Genomic DNA, 19,245 nt, shown 5'->3' with positions numbered 1-19,245 from the left:
GGCTCATAACTCTAAACGCCTCCGTCTGCTGCCAGTAAAAACGATCGTCGAACAGCATCTAAAATTTTGACCCAGACAATCGGACAATCGCGGATACTTTATATAGCATTTGTCAAGGTGTTTTTTTCACTCTTCAGAAGTCATTTCAATTTTCATGTAACCAACGGAGTTCAACGCCGTGAATGTCTTCAAGGAGAGGCTGCCTGATAGTGAACGCTGATAGTATTAAAGTTGTTATATTGTCAACATTAATGTAAATGTACATGTATGCATGAGTTTGGGAATAGGTATAAGGTCAAATTATGCATTTAAAGCCCTGGAGTTGACCAAAGTGCTATCATAATTACAATAACAAGGTACAATAGTGGAGATGATGCACTAATAAAAGAGAGCAATGAAAGACACTGATAAGGCAATATCATTATAAAATCAATTAGTTAATTATTAGGATGGATAAATAAATAAGAGCATTTCCGTCCACCTGTTTTTATGAGCTTTTTCATTTTGAGCATTCACAATCTGAGTGTCTACACTTGACTGAGGTACAATTGTTGGGGTTTCAATAAAAAGCAAATGTTGACAGACTCGGTGAATGAATGATGACGTACATGAACGTCACTCAAGCTTCCACTGAAGAAACAAAAACATCAGATCTGTGTGAACTAATGAGGAGACTTTAATGTTATGAATGTAATGACGTCATCTGCTGCAATGGTTTAATGGCACCAAGTGGAGATTTATCTTCTGATATTCTCATAACAACAGTAACTAAGTACTGAGTTTCAGATTTTTTTGGAAGTTCGGTTTAAATTTGAGGTTACATGTGTGGATAAAAATCTGGCACCACATCACTTCTTCATGGTTTACAAGATATGAACAGGAAACAATCAAGAGAATGAGATGAGGACAAAGAAGTAAAAGGGAAAGGAAAGCAATAGAGTGAGAGAAATGAGAAGTGGAAAGAAAGAGAGGACCAATAAAACTCTGCTCACCCCAACCTCGGCCAGCAGCGGCCAATCAGACTAATTGGAAGACTGTTTCTCTTCCTGGTCTTGACAGTGTGTGAGTGTGAGTGAGTGTGTGTGTGAGTGTGTGTGTACGTGTGTGTGTGTGTGTGTGTGTGTGTAGGCGTAGGCGTGGGTGTGCGTGTGCACCAAAAGCCCTGACGCAGCAAATACTCCCTCCAGACTCATCCACTTTGCAAATGTAATTAAATCATTTTCAGAGGGAACACTGCAGCTCCCATTGGGCTCCATTAGGCCTATATTAGTACTGGAGCAGTCACACACACACACACACACTCACTCACACACACTAACACACAAACACGCACGCACACGCAATAAATGATGGGTGTCTGGGGAGAGTCCAGCATTGAGAGATATTATATATTGAGTGAGTTGTTAGTGTAAATCACTGCGTACACTCACTTTCCTGCTGTGTACGTGTGTGTGTGTGTGTGTTAGTGTGTGTGTGTGTGTGTGTGTGTGTGTGTGTGTGTGTTTGTGTGTTTTACAATACCGCAGTACAGACTGATTAACATCTATTCCTAATGTGCAGAGGCAGATTGTTTTAGGTCTTCAGCACTAATTGATGACTTTGAAGAAAACAAAGAAGTAAAGTAAACATGGATCAAGTTGGGTTTCAGATGTGACTGAAGTTGATCTATTATGTGGACAGAAAATGATATTTATATACTATCATAATACATTTTGAAGGAAACATAATGCTCTATACATAATGAGCAAATTAATTAACATATTTGGCATCTTGACATCTTATTTCTTTTTCTTTCCTGCCAAAATATCTTATCTTGTAATACAATATCTGCTGGTAGTGACCTTTTTATGGTTGAGTTTAGATGAAAAACTGATCATAAAACATCTCAAATTCAATTTTATCAATATCGTTATCTTCCATTTTGCCTACAGTTAAATGTAAAGGAATTCAATGCATGGTTTGTTGTTGGGAGCAGACCGGTACAGCCACGTTTTAGTAATGGGAGCAGACCAGAGGATGGAGAGGGAGGGAGGGAGGAAGGAAAGGAAGGATGGGAGGAAGCAAGGAAGGAGGGAGAAAAGGAGGAAGGAAAGGAGGGACATCTTCTGGTGCTTGATATGAAAAAGCAGTTAATTAAATATCTGTGTTTTTGCATTCAATAAAAAATTAAAAATAAATAAATATCTGTATTTGTATGTGTTTTAGGTTCTGGGATTACAGCAGGAACCAGCCTCTTCTAGACACTGTGGAGCATCACTCAGAGTTCGTCTGTGGGTTAGACTTCAGCCTGCATGTCCCCAACCAGGTAAGACATTCACACACTGCCTGTATCTTATTTTACTCCATTCATTCATTCATCAGTATTATTATGAATGAATACTCTTTAAATATAGCCAGACAGTACTTATATGAGGTGATGCTTGTAGCTGTGTTGTTGGAAACTCTCCAAAGGTAAAGTGGTCTAAAGTTAAAGCTCCAATACATTTCCAGTGTACAAATATTTGCTCCTTTTCCGATTCACTTCCCTTAAAGCCTTTCTGAGGTGGAAATTAAACAGCGTGTTTCCTGTTTCGTTGCAATGCCCGGCTCATTCGCCCAATAAAAAAACAGTTGCAAGGAGTCTGGAAATGGAGAAGGTGCTATTCTAGTGTGTTTAATCCCCTTTTTTTGGGATGTTATCACACTACCAGACTACCAATACATACACTGGTTACAGATGGTGATCGCTCTGCTAGTGCTCAGTATTTATTTATTACCTACATCACAGATATGGCATGATGTTCTTTTTTTGGGGGGGGGGGGCCGAGTACAGAAAAATATACAGAAAGGAAACGTGCTAAGACTTGTAACTGAAGAGGAATTCACAAAGATTTATGGATGGGTATCTTCTTGAATATGTGATGTTGCCTGGAGTGAGGATACTGGGCCTTCGTTGTTCTGAGGTTTTGTGGAGAAGAGGAAGTTGGAGTATTATCCTCAAGACTTTATTTACATCAAAATACAGCATCGCTTCCTCCCTTCCCTCACCTCTATGTCTTTCTATCCAGCGTGTGTCCACATCCGGTTTCTGTCTGTCTGACTGGGCCATCCATCAGTCTGTCCGCACATGAGCAGGCCACAGTTAACCCACACACAGACACACACACACAGACACACACACACACTAACACAGGGCTGTCAGTGTTTCAATGTGTTCGGGGTAAAGAAGCAGTGAACTGAAAAGGCCACTCATGTCTAATTCAGTTTAACTGCTAATTTAAACAGGCGGTGTCTTTCTCTAACTCCCCCTCCAGATGTGTAAATCCAAGCAAAGGGGTGAAAATGACAAGACAGCAGAGTTCAGCTTGAAGTCAGGAGAATATATGCGTGGGAAATCATGACAAAAACCATCCTGGGATTAACGTCTGGATTGGGAAATGAGATCTGAAATCAGCTGCAGTTGTTTGCACACTCAGCTGTGACGCAAACAGAAACACAGAAGAGTGAAGCGAGGTTATCACGCCTACGTCATCGCTCGCTCAAATTGGTTAAAAGGAAAGTTTGTCTTTGTTGCTAAACTTTACAACAGCTCCTAAAAATGCCTGGAGCTGCTTATTTTTTTATCTGAGCATGAACCTTAAAAGAACAAAAGCGGCTTTGCAGGTTTTAGCCCATTAACTACAAACGGTTCATACATCACTGCTGACCATTTTTCAAACCATGCCATTAGTTTTCAGATTAATTTCCTTCCTTCCAGGTAGCTGTTAGCTGGCTGTGCACTTCATTACAGTTATCCTTTTAAAAAAAACTAACATGCAGAAATGTGGAAAAGGTTTGAAAACTCGTCTTTATTAGTGCAGAAACAAGTAGTGAAGACAATGCTGACATGTCATCAGATTTTAAGTTCATATGTTGAACTTGTTATTATCACATCCAGCAGTTATGGAGCAGAAACCTGGACCTCTACCAACTCCTGAGGGAAGTACCTGGCTAAATGCTCCAGTTAACCTTCGTGTCGTCCTCCCGGGTCAAATTGACCCTGTCTGTTTTGACTGTTCTTTCCTTCCTCCCTTCCTTCTGTCCTTCTTTCCTTCCCTCCTTCCTTCCTTTCCTTCCTTTCTTCCTTCCTTCCTTCCTTCCTTCCTTCCTTCCTTCCTCCCTTCCTCCCTTCCCTCCCTCCCTTCTATCTTCCTTCCTTCCTTCTCTCCTTCCTCCCTCCATCTCTCCTTTCCTTCCTTCTTCCTCTCTCCTTTCCTTCCTTCTTTCTCCCTTCCATCCTTCCTTCTTCTTCCCTCCTTTCCCTCCTGTCTTTCCTTCTTCCTCCCTTCGTTCCTCCTTTCCTTCCTTCCTTCTTCCTTCCTTCCTTCTTCCTTCCTTCCTCCTTTCCTTCCTTCCCTCCATCTCTCCTTTCCTTCCTTCTGCCTCTCTCCTTTCCTTCCTTCTTCCTCCCTTCCATCCTTCCTTCCATCTTCCTCCCTCCTTTCCCTCCTTTCCTTCCTTCTTCCTCCCTTCCATCCTTCCTTCCATCTTCCTCCCTCCTTTCCCTCCTTTCTTTCCTTCTTCCTCCGTTCCTCCCTCCTTTTCTTCCTTCTTCCTCCCTTCCTTCCTCCCTCCTTTCCCTCCTTTCCTTCCTTCTTCCTCCCTTCCATCCTTCCTTCCATCTTCCTCCCTTCCTTCCTTTTCTCGAGGACAACAGGAGGGTTAACTGTGTCTGTTTATTTGGTGCTGAGCAGGTACAGTAATGTGCCGGAGCTTCTTCTCTGAAAACAGCTGCCTACTGTGACCAAAAATGATGTAGTGATGTTAGTGAAGTTAATAAGAGTTCCTTTCACTGGTTATTTTATTATCATTATTTAATTGATTGGTTTCTACAGGTTTTTTTGGACTGGTTTGTATGGGTCAACACCATTCTTCCAGTCAGTACCAACGAAGTGATGTCATTAAAAAGCTCAAATGATGCGAAACATTGTGGAAAACATGAAATGAAATCTGACATTTCTGTTTGTTTCATGTATTAATTTGAGGAACGTTACAGTCTCCTCATGGCTTCACACAGATCTGCTGGTTTTATCTCTTCAGTGACATTTTAACTCGCATGCTTCATGCTACATCATCATTTATTCACTAAGTCTGTTTACCTTTCGCTTTTATCGACACGCCAACTTTTCCCCCTCAGCTGAGCAGTTTTTCTGAATTTTTATGTGCTTACTGAAAATGAAAAAAAAACACACTTTGAAAATGGCTTACAGGCTGTAAAGATAATGTAGAAACTCAGAATAGAGGTGAGAGACAAAAAAAAAAAAAGATACCAAAAATACAAGTGCAAGGAGAGGAGAGGAGTCTGATATAACACAGTGGGACAGATAACGTAGCGTCGGCTTGTTTCCAGCAGATTAATCTGATGTCAGGATTACTAGCCAAGCAGCCATGTTTATGGAAATGATATTCAAGTTCACTCTGAGTTCTTCCAACAAAATGCTAATGCAGCACAACATTTCCCCTCAAATCTCTTTCTTTAGGCAACTTGACTCTCAGCACACCTACAGCTAAATATTCAACTATAAATCAGCCCAATTTGATTAAACCCTCCTGTTGTCCTTGAGTCAAGGAAGGAAGGGAGGGAGGAAGAAGGAAGGAAGGAAAGGAGGGAGGAAGGAGGGAGGGAGGGAGGAAGGAGGGAGGGAGGAAGGAAAGGAGGGAGGAAGGAGGGAGGGAGGAAGGAAGGAGAGGAGGAAAGAAGGGAGGAAGGAGGGAGGGAGAGAGGAAAGAAGAAAGGAGGGAGGAAAGAAAGAGAGAAGGGGGAATTAAGGAAAGGAGGGAAGGAGGAAGTAAAGGAAGGAAGGAAAGGAGGGAGGAAAGAAGGAAGGAAAGGAGGGAGGGAGGGGGGAAAGAAGGAAAGAGGGAGGAAAGAAAGAGAGAAGGAAAAAAGGAACAGTTAAAATGGATGGGGTCAATTTGAATTTAAAAAAAAAATATCTCAGGTAAAAGGTTCTCATGTCAGTGAGCGGGTGAAAAATGTCTCTTACAAATCTGTTTACAAGCTACACAAAGCATGCAGAAGCTTTTACTGTGACAATGTGTCTTCATGAGGGTATAAACAGACGCTTCTGGTCAATGGTATCCACGGAGAACAAAGAGCTGACTCAGCCAATCACAGTGATGAGGAGCCAGTACATCCCAGCTGTCATTGTCACACACACAACCATGCACACACACACACACACACACACACGCACACACACGTCACAACATGAGCTACACTGTGACTCTACACTGATAATAGGACCAGATATGTTCATTAATATTTTAAGCTTATATTCATGTGTTTGCTTTAATGTTGATTCCTGATGACTGTCAAACAACAAGGTGTACAACAGTGACAAAAATCTGGTACTACCAATCTATGTACAGGCACATCATTTCATTTTAATAAGAGAGTACAAGTTCCCGCTTGTACTGCATAAACAGAATTGTTAATTTGCATATTCATAATATTTTAAATGCAGCTGTATTTGTAATATTATTTGTCAATGATATTATATTCGGTATGATGTTCAACAATGGCAAACCACTTTTTTCCCTTTAACCCTCCTGTTGTCCTCGAGACAAGGAAGGAAGGGAGGAAGGGGGAACGGAGGAAGAAGGAAAGAAAGGAGGGAAAGGAGGGAGGAAGGAGGGAAGGAAGGAAGGAAGATGGGAGGGAGGGAGGGAGGGAAGGAAGGAAGGAAGGAAGGGGGGAGGAAAGAATACTAATGATCAAGTGGAACCATTAGCCACTGTTAAATTTAGATTAAAGAGTACAGTCTAGACCTGCTCTATGTGAAAAGTGCCTTAAAGCTGCAGTTGGTAACTTTGAGGAGAGAGAGGACTTGGCATCAAATTTGAAGAAGTACAACATTCAGACCCCTCCCCCTCCCTCTCCGCTACACTCCTGTTGCATTTCTTTATACCCAAAATTCTCCAGACCCCAAATTTCATGCAAACTGTGTTGAATTTTTTGGAACCACTAGCCACTGTTAAATTTAGTTTAAAGAGTACAGTCTAGACCTGCTCTATGTGAAAAGTGCCTTAAGATAACTTTAGTGGTGATTTGGCGCTACATAAATAAAATTGAATTGAATTGAATTGTTAAAACTAGCAACAAAGCATGTAGTAATAGTTTGTGTTCAACCATTTGATGTTAAAAATCAATCACATATTCCATGTGTAAGCATATTATATATTCCAATATTACAATTTTGTAGATCAGCTTGGCTGCAGCTTTATTTTATTATTTAAGTATCACTGTGAATTTCCTGTGAATTTATCATGTTATCAGAGTTTATTACATAGCTGTGGAAAAACTCAACCAGAAAGAAAGAGACAAAGAAAAGAAAAAGATGGAAAGGCTGAAGGAGAGAAATAGAGTGGAGATCTGGTCCATGACGTTAAAAACTGTCAGAGCTGATTGTGTTTTCCTGTAATGACATGTCTGATAACACAGCTAACAATACAGCTCATTACTACTGCTGCTGCCACACACACACACACACACACACACACACACACACACATACACGCACACACACACACACACACACACACACACATTCTCAGACAGCAGCAACACAGACAATACAGCTCATTACTGCATACTCAAAACACACACACACATGCATGCAGCTCAAACAGCCTGTCAAAAGATTTAAAAAGGGAAACTCAGAGTCAGTGGCCGGGACAAGCCTTTTTTCCTCTGTGATCGGTTGCCGTGGGAAACTGACTGTTTACTGTGACGTTATGGGTTCAACCTATCTCGTCATTGTGTGTGTGTGTCCTGGAAAAGTCCTTGCTCTGATTTTCCAGCAAGCTATTTCTGCTCACAAGGGAAAATGACGTAATGTAGTCAAAATGTAAAAGTAGAGGCAGAGAGGTTGAAGGACAGGTTCACCATTTTTCAAGTCTGTCTTAAAGCAAAAGTCAGGGGCCCAAATTAATATTAAAACATCTTTTTTGTCTTGCTGTAATCATTCTTCCTGTTCATACTGACCATTAGAAGATCCTTTCATGGTACACCTACAATGTAAGTGATGGAGGACAAAATCCACAGTGCATTTAAAAGTTGATCTGGGTGGTGTTTAGCTCAGTGGGTAGAGCACCCGCCCCATGTGTTGAGGCTACAGTCTTCACTGCAGGCGTCTGGTTCAAATCCTGTGCTGAGCGGTCCTATCCTGCGTGTCATTCCCTCCTCTCTGCCTCCTGTTTCCTGTCTCTCTCTACTTGTCTGTCCATTAAAGGCAAAAAGCCCCAAAAATATTTTTAAAAAAAAGAAAAGTTGATCTGAAGCTAATATAAAGCTTCAGACGTCCAAAGTCAGAGGCAAAACAAGTAGATATGTTTCAACATTACAGTATTTTTAATGCCATAGTCCTTCTTTTTGTAACTATACTTCCACCACAGCTCAACAGGGAAACACTAAGAGGGAATTTGATGCTATAAAGACTGTAAATGTGTCAGATATCCACTTCATGTGACTAACTCAGACTGCTGAAACTTCATATAAGCTTCACATCTGGATTTGTGTCCCCAATCACTTCCATTGAAAGCACATTTGAAGATCTTTTAATAATCAGTATGACCAGGAGGAATGATTACAGTGAAGAAAACCTCTGACTATTGTTATAAGACATACTTGAAACATTATAAAACCTATGTGAAGGCAATTCTGCAGCAAAAGCAATCCCAGTGGTTTCTACTGAAGATGTAAATCATTAAAAAAAACCCTCACAAATACATAATATACCAGAACAGTTTGTGTGTGGGATTGAGTAACTAAAGTAATGAACTACAGTGTGTGTGTTCATTGTGATGAAATGTCACCCAGAGGAGCGATGTAGCTCATTAATATGTTAATAGATGAGTAAACTGTTGGTTTGGGTGTTTTTATGGCATTTTTTGACGTTAAGAAAAATATAGAATATCCCTGGTTGTATCTGCTGCTAGACGAGCAGCTTCAGCACCACAGACAGCTCCATTTCTCCTGACATTGAGGAAATTACAGTATAATCAGTAGTTCTTGTCTGAGGTTAAACTGTCCTGAATAGGATGTTCTGGCAGGTGGTTTTACAAGCTCATCGACTATAAAGTTAGATTTTAAATTGAACCTCGATGTTCTGTTCTGCTCTGCTCTGTTAAAGTAAAGCTTACACTTGAACCACTGTATCTCGCTGTTAAAGTCCCCACTCCCCTTCAAAAATGTGTTTTTCTTCACTCCCTCCCCCGGTTTAGTCTTCGGTCTTATCCAGGTTTAGCCACATGTGTCTGATGGATCACCCTCTTTAAGACTCTGCAGGCGAAACCACACACACACTTACACACAAGAAGGATATTTGCTTTGTGTGTGTATGTGTGTGTGTGTGTGTGTGAGGAAGAGATAGAATGAGGCGATAGATCATACAGAAATGTAGGATGACAGGCTTTCTCAGGTCTGTAGGTTGGTTATTTAAGATAACTGCCACTGTTAAAATCATACTGCTACTGTAATACGTGATACTATGCCTGGTGCAGTACTAGTGCAATGGTAGTACAGTATATTGTGGTATTTCTCTGTGATAATACAGTACCATAAAGTATCAACACAAAAAAGTAGAGTAACATGAATAGCTCCAATTACAAACTCCTCCAATCCATCGCTCCGACCCCCCACTTAACCTTTTGAGCTCCTAGTCCTTAGTCAAAGAACTGTTGATATGATGCAATCTGATACAGTTCTTTGTTTAAAGTAGAAAGGGCAGAGAAGTGAATAAGGAAAGATAGATGAAAGGAAAAGAAGACAGTGAGGAAGGAAGGAAGGAAGGAGGAGGGAAGAAGGAAGGAAGGAAGGAAGGAAGGAAGGAAGGAAAAGAAGACAGTAAGGAGAGAAGGATGAAAGGGAGGAAGGAAGGAAGGAAGGAAGGGAAGAAGGAAGGAAGGAAAAGAAGACCGTAAGGAAAGATGGATGAAAGGGAGGAAGAATGGAAGGAAAAATGGAGGAAGGAAAAGAAGACAGTAAGGAAAAATGGAGGAAGGAAGGAAAGAAGGAAGGAAGGAAGGATGAAAGGAAAAGAAAACAGTAAGGAAAAATGGAGGAAGGAAGGAAGAGAAGGAAGGAAGGAAGGAAGGAAGGAAGGAGGAAAGGAAAAGAAGACAGTAAGAAAAGATGGATGAAAGGAAGGAGGGAAGGTCAGACTTGTTGGGAGAAGAAACACTTTTAGCCATATTGAGCTTTTACCCAGAGATCATAGTAAAGGTTTTGAGAGTGTTTAAGAAATGAGAGATGGATCATTTTCAGTCTGATATGTGAAGTCATCAGTCGTCTGCATACAGGGACACTTTATGGCCCCTTCCCTCATGACAAGGGGTTTGATAGCCATGTCTAAGAGGAGGTGGGATAACAGACAACCTTGGTATGTCCCCCTGCATTAAAGAAGAGAGAGGACCTGATAGTATTAGTACATATGCATGCTCATGGAGGTGCATAGTTACTGCAAACTAAGAAACTAATCATGCTTCAAAGCCAAATATTTTGAGGGAAAAGAAATGAAATCTTCTGGAACAGATTTTATTAAGAAGCCACCTCACAGTTATGAATGAGTGATAGTTTTTGGGTAAACCCTGTTTGGTCTTCAGATAGTGGATAGACCAAAAAAGACCTTTTATTATATATTCTGTATTCTGTTGTACACTAAATATCTCTAAAGCCCTAAAGGACATTGATATTATGAACACGTGTTAATTACTTAACCCTTACATACTGTTCAGGGTTCAATTTGACCAATTTTTTTACATTTGAGAGCTGTAAAAACACTACATACACATTTCTTCTAAGTGGACTTTTCCTAATGTGAACCTGAATATACAAAAATGGAAATAAAAAATAAAATGCATATTTAAAAAAAAAAAAAAAAAAAAGTACAGCTGATACATATTTTGATGGATGCAAATATCCAAATTTGACCTGTGTTTATTACAAAATTTTTAAGTAACCTTTCAAACATGTATTGAAATTTTCTCCTGGACCATAAAATAGTGATTGGGATACCTGTTTTTCCCCCATAATGCTCTCTGACAGCTTCATTAAGGATTAATCAACTCTTTATGAATGAATTTATGAATGTGAATTGGTGTTGAGACTAATTATGAGTCAGAATATGAACAGTATGTAAGGGTGAAGAGTCTGCATGTTAGAGATATTTTAGTTTAGGTTTAGCTGTTTCTGCGGCTATAACCTGAGCAGCTGATGTGTCCCGTAGCTGTCACTCAAAAAACAGTTACCACGACAACTCAACACTTTACTGTACCGTTTGACCGTCGTGTCCTGAAGACACCAGCTTATTAGTGTTTTAATTGTTTCCTCATTAATCTTCCTCTTATTATTTGAACATTTAAAAAGCCTTTTAAAGGAGGCATTGAACATTCCTCAGACTTTGAACTGTCTGTCCTGCTTTTATATTCCCTTTAGTCTTTAGTGCTCCTCCTCCCCTCCTCGTTACACATCGCGTCATTTCTCTTGCTCTCTCTTGCTCTCTCTTGCTCTCTCTCTTTCTCTCTTTGTGCTTTGCTGCAGTCTTGGCTGGTGTGTGAGCCTTTTCCATTACAGATGGCTGTAAAAGTTAATTAAAGAAAGGCATTCCTCTTCTCAATGGCTGACTCACTGCTTCACTTTGCTTACTCATACCCTGAAAGGTCTTGCGGCTTGTTGACTCCCATCAGGAGCACAAACGGAGCAGAAGGGAAGCCCAGAATCAGGAGGGGGTGGGGGGGGGGCGGGGGTCGATGATGCTGCAAAACAAACCCAATTCAAGAAATATCTCAATATCTACTAACTACATGGACTGGCACATGACTTACTCAAAGCTTTTAGGGCTTTCTACTTTAATTTATTTATCTGGAAACAAACTCCTGTTTCCTTAACCCTCGTGTCGTCCTCCCGGGTCAAATTTACCCCATCTTTTCTTTCCTTCCTTCCTCCCTCTTTCTTTAATTGTTCCTTAATTCTTCCCCTCCTTCCCTCTTTCTTTGCTCCCTCCTCCTTCCATACTCCCTCCATTCTTTCCTAATTTCCTTCCATCCCTCCTTCCTTCCTTCCTCCTTACTTCTTTCCTTCCTTCCTTCCTTCCTCTTTTCCTTCCTCCCTTCCTTCTCTCCTTACTTACTTCCTTTCCCTCCCTCCCTCCTTACTCCTTTCCTTCCTTCCTTCCTTCCTTTCCTTTCCTCCGTCCCTTCTTTCTCTCCTTACTTCCTTCCTTCCTCCCTTCCTTCCCTCTCTCCTTACTTCCTTCCTTCCACCTTTCCTTCCTTCCGTCCTTCTCTCCTTCCTCCTTTTCTCCCTTCCTTACTCCTTTCCTTCATCCCTTCCTTGTCTCCTTCCTTCCTTCCTTCCTTCCTCCCTTCCTTCCCTCTCTCCTTACTTCCTTCCTTCCTTCCTCCTTTCCTTCCTCCCTTCCCTCTCTCCTTACTTCCTTCCTGCCATCCTTCCTTGACCCGAGGACAACAGGAGGGTTAAGAACAAAGAAATATAGTGATAAAGACATATTGGGTGCTAATTTGTTGTATAAAAGCATAATAAGGAGGAAAAAGGTTTGAGGAAGTTGCTTCAGTCTTGTTCATTGTAGCTCACAGTAACATTTAGGATAGGTAATGTATTTATAATCCCACTTCCCCGACCAGCAGGCTGCAGCTGACTGTGTTTCACTGTGTGACGACATGAATCAAAAGGTGTCTTTATATTCCTGATGGAGAAAATGAAGTGGAACCATTGTTTCACTGTGAGAGCTGCGAGCAGAGTTCAGAGTCATCAGTCGGTTTGTGTTGTGCAGCCAGAGGAGACGACGCAGGCCACAGTGTGTCTTTCAGATGATAGCCACGTCCGCACGGAGGCATGTCATTCAGCTGATAGCCACCTCCAGCCAAATTAGAAAGAGAGGGAGGAGGAGGAGACACAGCTGCAGCGTCTCCTCCTCTGCTTCGTCTGAAATGTACCTGCCAATGAAACCTCTACTTTAAATGTACCTTTTAGTACTTTCAGTTAGCTCATCTGGAATTTCTCCAACTGAAAGACATTTTTTTAAAACTTTTGAACATTTGTTTTGTTTTCTTTTGAATTTACCTTCATAATTCCGGAATGAACTAAATCAGAATCAGCCACAAATCTGAAAAGGAGAGTGTGTGATTTTATACTCATGCAAAAACAAAAATAGTGATTAATTTGATATACTGTAGCATTCAGCCCTAAACAAACCTGCATCAGCTGCAAAAAACAAAATGACATGATTATTTATTCAATTAACTAGAGTTTAATTATAAGATACAATATTTGCAACTACTACTGTAAAAAAAACTTAGTAAGTCATTAAATAGAAAATAAATGGCCAAAAAGTTTGATTTCATAATTTAAGGCATTCATTAAGTACGTCTTGTACTTGTGATCAATATTCCGTATTTTCAGACAAATTATTATTTAATTATAAAAAATGTAAATTACATATTTCTTTATTTTTATAACTCTTTATTAAAATATGAAAAGCCAAACCAAAAACTAATATTAAGATAGATCAAGTATTTTCCATACATTTTAACAAATACTATCACAAATGATATTACTTGGTTTTACAGTTGTAACAACATGATTTATGGTTAATCTGCTTTTTAAAATAGTAAATCATGAAAGTAAAAATAACAATGACAGAAAATGACGGTTGTCAGTCTAATGCTAATGTAATGTTATTGTGCATCGTCAGTGTACTTAATCACAGCAGCAGGTGAAGAACAGGTTTGCTTTTGGGAGGGAATAAAAATAAATCAGACGGTTAAAAGACACCAGCTGCCAGTCAACTATCTCACTAAATGTCTCTCTCCTGTACTCGATAATGGAAGCAATTTAGGTGAAACACTCCGATGTACATGTGCGTCAGAAGGAGACAGAGAGCTGAAGGTCTCGTCTCTGTGCTGTTTGTCCTTCCTGAGTGTCCACACTTCACCTGCAGCACAGAGATGGAATAGATGAGTTCAGACTATTTCAGCTGAAAGCTTGAGTGTTTCTGCACATAAAGAACAAGATCACACTCTGTTCTTTGTGTGTGTTTTCACGCAGCTCTCTCCTCTACAGTCACGCTTTGTTCTAATGCAGTAGAGAACATTTTGTTGTTGTAAAACATCTGGATTCTGCTATGGTTTAATATCTGTGTGTGTCCACTGGGAGGCAAGGAAGGACTGTTTTCAATGGATTAATACTCATTAATTGATGAAATAACTGATTAATTAAAATAATGAAAAACATCCCGTCCATATGTATAAATATGAGTCACCGTGACAAAAAGCCTCAAATTATTATTACATATAATTTTTGATTATATGTCCAATTAAACAAGTAGTTTTTACTGCTATGAAATACTAAAAAAAGTTCAAGGTGATATCAAAAACCAAATATTGTCAATTTTCTGTCATAACATACATTTTTTAGTAGATATGTAGATATAACACATACCAGACCGTCCAACGACAAAGAGCAGAATCACAAGTACAAAAGGAAACAGAAGAAGAAATGATGAACCCAAAAAGTTAAGTTGAGGTAAGCTAAACCTGTAATTTGGGTTTTCTTTGGGAACATAATATTGACGTCAATCTTTCCCATTTTAGGTAAAGATAGCATTCAGCAATTAACCCTCCTGTTGTCCTCGAGTCAAGGAAGGAAGGGAGGAAGGAAAGGGAAAGGAGGGAGGAAAGAAGGACAGATGAAAGAAGGAAGGGGGGAGGAAAGAAGGAAGGGAGGAAGGAGGGAAGGAAAGTAGGAGGGGGGGAGGGAGAAAGGGAGTAAGGAAAAGAGGAAGGAAGGACAGAAGAAAGAAGGAAGGGAGGAAGGAAAGGATAGAGGGAAGGAAAGGAGGGAGGGAGGAAGGAAAGGATGGAGGGAAGGAAAGAAGGAAGGAGGGAGGGAGGAAGGACAGAAGGAAGGAAGAAAAGGGGATGAAGGAAGGAAGGAAGGAAGGGAGGGAGGGAAGGAGGAAAGAAGGAAAACAGACGGGGTCAATTTGACCCGGGAGGACGACACAAAGGTTAATGCTAGTTGGTTTTTAGCTAGCAAGCTCTTTAGCCCTTAATCTTATTGTATTTTAACAGCAGGCTATAGGAGTTTTACCGCTAGTTTAAATCTAGCTAGTTACCAAGGCAACCAGGTTAGCTGAAGTTTAACCAAAGTTACCTGCAGACATCACCTTAACGTCTGCTCCAGCTCAGTGATTAAAAAAGCAGCAGCAGCAGCTTAAATTTTGGCTGTTACCTTTAAATCTGTCTGTTGTACTCACCACTTTGGCAGCAGATTGCCAGCCTGTGCTCAATCTGTTTATTTATTAAGTTCTTTGGCTGATTAAGTCCTTTGGCACATCATTTCTTATTTAAGCCAAGGATTACAGAAAGACTTTTTGTATTTCAAAGAGAACTGTTTTTTAAAATCATGAACTACAGTGTGAGCATTATAAAAGTCATTATGTATAATATAAAAAGGCCTATTTTAGGGACATGTTCTTCTGTGATACAGTTCTCTGCTTTCAAACACTCAGGACATTACCCACAGTACCTGCATTATAAAAGGCAGCTTTTTAGCTTTTTAGGGTTTTGATCTTGGTTGAGTTATACACTTCACCTCTGCTTGTCCACGTACTGCCCCCAGCCCCAACCCCCGCATCTCACAGGCTAAAGAAAGCCTGCACAGATACCTCCTCCTTCTTCAACTTCAACATCTGGAGCCTTCCCTTCAACTTCCTCCTCTGAATCCATCTCCTCAGCATCCTCAGAAGAAGAGGATAAGAAGAAAAAAAAGAAGATTGAAAAGTCAAAGAAACTCACTGATACACACAGCTGTTCAAGAAGAGAGCAAAGGCATTGATCCTCTTTATAATCAGATGGTTTCTTACCCTAGGATTGCCCATTAATTACCCATAAACTGTTGTCTATGGTTCATATTTGTATGAAAAGCAGCTACTAACATGGGCTTAGTTAATAATAACCAGAGACGCTATGTCCATGTTTCACACTGATTGTTATATTTTAGCATTGACTCTAAAAATCAGTGAATCAGATCTCTGCAGCCGTGCGTAATAGCCACCTCACTGTCCTCAGGTTATGTTAGATATATTTAGCCTCTGAAGCAGATAACAGAAGAATCTATTTACCGTGCTGGATCACTGTGCATGATGCTCCACCAGGCTGGTTTTGTTAGATATAGCCTTTGAGGCAGTTAAGAAAGGATGGTACTTACAGTGTTGGTTCACTGTGCATCCTCATTCCAGGCTAGTAATGGCAGATATTGGTAGCCTCGGAGGCAGATAGAAAAGGAGCTAAATCTAATATAACCAACCTGGAAGAAGTGAACCAGCAGGGTAAGTAAAATACTTTGGTGCCAAATCAACAATATATTCCTGAAAAGAGATACTTGCAGAGGTTTTTTGGGTTTTTTTTTTGTGAATGTTTTGTTCGGTGACCACAACAGATGGAGTCGTCCGCCACTAGGATGCCCTGAGGAGATTCATCAAGATTGGATCCACGAAAAAAAAAGTCCTTTGCCAATATGATCAGTGACAGCGACATAGTTACAAGAACAGCTGTAACTGCTGAGCTTGCGATCACATTTCGGGTTACCTTCATGGAGCTGCTCCCCAGAGATGAAGATAATGAGATTTCCCAGTTTGCAGAGCGCTGCAGGAGGGCTAAAACAAAGGAGATGGTTGAGACGATCATAGCAAAGAAGAAAAGTGGAAAACTCCTCCTAATGCTGTTCTGAGAATATGTCTGAAGTAGTCAACACATTTTACCTTCTCCAGAAAAATTAAATGCATTGTGCAAATACATGAATAAAAAAACATCTCTTGACTTGTCTATTGCTTTTGTTAAGGTTTATAACAGTATAGTAACATTTAATGACATCTTCAGCCAGGAACACTTAGATTAAACCATTTATTGCAACAAATGGTAACACAGTTTTACTTGGCGTTGAAGGTTCCACTCTGCTGAGCCAAAAACAGGGAGCGCAATGCAAGACCCCCTGAGTGGGCTGAATAAGACATGAAATGCAGATTGACCCAAGAGCCATGGTGAGACCCTGAACCAGAAAGGTGGAGGCAAGCAGCAGCAGTGTGCGCAATGTTGGAGGAATGTTAGTGTAGGTGGAAGGTAAATCGTCCGCCTTGAGGTGTGGATGGCTGTGATTGGTGTGAGACTGATGGGATGTGCTGATTTACTTTTGTGTCCTGCATGAACTAACGCGTTGCTTTACTTAATGAAAAGTATAAATTGTACCACTGATAGTTGAGGTCAATGAAAATATTCATGAAACAATTACAAACGTTATTTTCCATTACTATCAATGGCTTTTTTTTAACTATAATCTAGTAGATGACTTACTTTCCAAAAATATATCAAACTGGCTCCATATTTCCTTTTAATGCAGCAAATCACAGTTTTTCCATTCTCAGAAATAAAATAAAATAAAACCCATGCTGTCCTCTATCTATGTTGCTGATGGTAAGCACCTACTCTCTTAACACCTCAGCAACTCCTCGTCTCTAACAGTACTTGTTCTTTGTTTGTTGTCGTCCGCAGGTAGTTGACTGTTCCTGGGACGAGATGGTGAAGATCTACACACCTGCCTGTCTATCAGCTGGATCGTAACACACAAAGACCCACACAGAGTAACTACCATAGTCTTTTAGACCTTGTATTGATTTCCATTTATTGTCCTGGAGACTTATTTTACCCCAGTGAGTCTTTCCCTGTCCTGTCAGGCTCTTCTTTTGGGAATAAAGATATTTTAACTCCCCAAGTTGTTGGAGAGGTTTGCAGATTTTAAAAGCTTGGACAATAAGAGAGTTTGGTTATCAGAGTCAGTATAAAAAATGGTGGATCAGTGCATCTAGACTTAAAACAAAGTCTCAACAAAGTGATTATATGAGCAGATATTTGTCCTCACAAGAAATGCCAAAACACACAGTGCCATCATTATAAGCAGCAATGTGACACAGATACGTTTTTTTTTTAAATACCTTATATAAATACTGCTTGTAATGTGTTTTAATACGACCCAAAGAAGGCCACAAGCAGTTTGGAAGTAGATGAAGTTGAGCCAGAAACCTCCTCCTCTGTTCCTAAAACATTTAAGTTCCTACATTTCCTATTGTGACTTTTAATTCTGATGAATAGCACAAGGGAATAAAAAGAGCTGAAATTTAACTACTGACAAGCAAGTGCCCTAATTAGCATATAAGTAGTACATTTCAACGTTGTGCTGTGATTATGATACAGCAGTGATACAGCTGTACAGTGAATCATTTAAGTCTCATCTCATCAGTTTGTTTCAATAAAGCAGAAAATGAGATTTGTAAAACATCCATAATGTATTTAGGTATTATTGATTGTTATGTTGAACTACTGTGAGTGTATCAGGTAAATCAGGATGTTTAACAATGAGTGTGTGATCCAAGATATCCATGATATGCTTCTGTTTCAGCTCAGTGATATTCAGCTACAGTACAAATGTCAGCTGTGACCAATTTTATGGCTTAAATGTCACCAGTTTGGTTCATGGTAATGATGATGGTCTGTATGTGCAGTGCCTTCAACAAAGCAGCAAATGAAGTGATTTTAAAAACATATCTTTTCAGTTAAGTATGTAATTTAATCTCCTCAATCAATACCTCTGTTGTATATTTCTTTTTCTTAACAAATTCCATTAAAATATCAATATTTTAGTTGTTCTCTGCTTATTTTCTGAAGCCCTTACTTTGTGACTCTAAGCTCTGAGCCTACTGGTTCCTATTAAAGACATACAGTTTTAAAAATAGATATCATTTTTTTAAAAGGCTCAGTAATTTTCAAAAACAGCCATCCACTGAAATTCTTAATAAATGTTACTTGAATATTAAGAAATGGTGTATTTGCTGTGGACTATTTTCAGAAGTCGTTGAATCCACGTTGGGTTCTCCAGTGAGTATTTCTTTTATCTCCACCAGATGTTAGCCTGAAGGGGATCATGTGTTTGGTCATATGTCTGTATGTGTATCAATCTGAAGCTCATCTCATATACTACTGAAAAAAACACCCAAATAATTTTGTGCACATTTATAACTGTATGTTCAAAGACAATTTTTAAAAGCCTTATTTTATAACATCACAATGATTGATCCCCAACATTTCTACATACATATAAGGACAACAGTAACCAATACAAATCTGTGAAATGATTAAGTTGATTCCTAAATT

At 39.8% G+C, this 19,245-nt stretch overlaps 1 protein-coding gene across 3 annotated transcripts in view; it reads left to right on the top strand.

Annotated features, from left to right (window-relative positions):
• Positions 1-18,859, top strand: part of pex7 (peroxisomal biogenesis factor 7) — a 56,175-nt gene extending 37,316 nt beyond the window's left edge. For all 3 annotated transcript variants that reach the window (XM_053336471.1, XM_053336473.1, XM_053336472.1), the window contains exons 10-11: positions 2,206-2,305; positions 17,590-18,859. In XM_053336471.1, the coding sequence (XP_053192446.1) occupies positions 2,206-2,305; positions 17,590-17,658 (169 nt within the window). In that variant the 3' untranslated portion in view covers positions 17,659-18,859. The remainder of the gene's footprint in view (positions 1-2,205; positions 2,306-17,589) is intronic.
• The last annotated feature ends 386 nt before the right edge of the window (positions 18,860-19,245 follow it).

The sequence above is a fragment of the Scomber japonicus genome, chromosome 17 (genome assembly GCF_027409825.1).
Source record: "Scomber japonicus isolate fScoJap1 chromosome 17, fScoJap1.pri, whole genome shotgun sequence".
Lineage (NCBI taxonomy): Eukaryota > Metazoa > Chordata > Actinopteri > Scombriformes > Scombridae > Scomber > Scomber japonicus.
The sequence above is the reverse complement of the archived record's forward strand: the minus strand, read 5'-3'. Positions and strand labels throughout refer to the sequence as shown.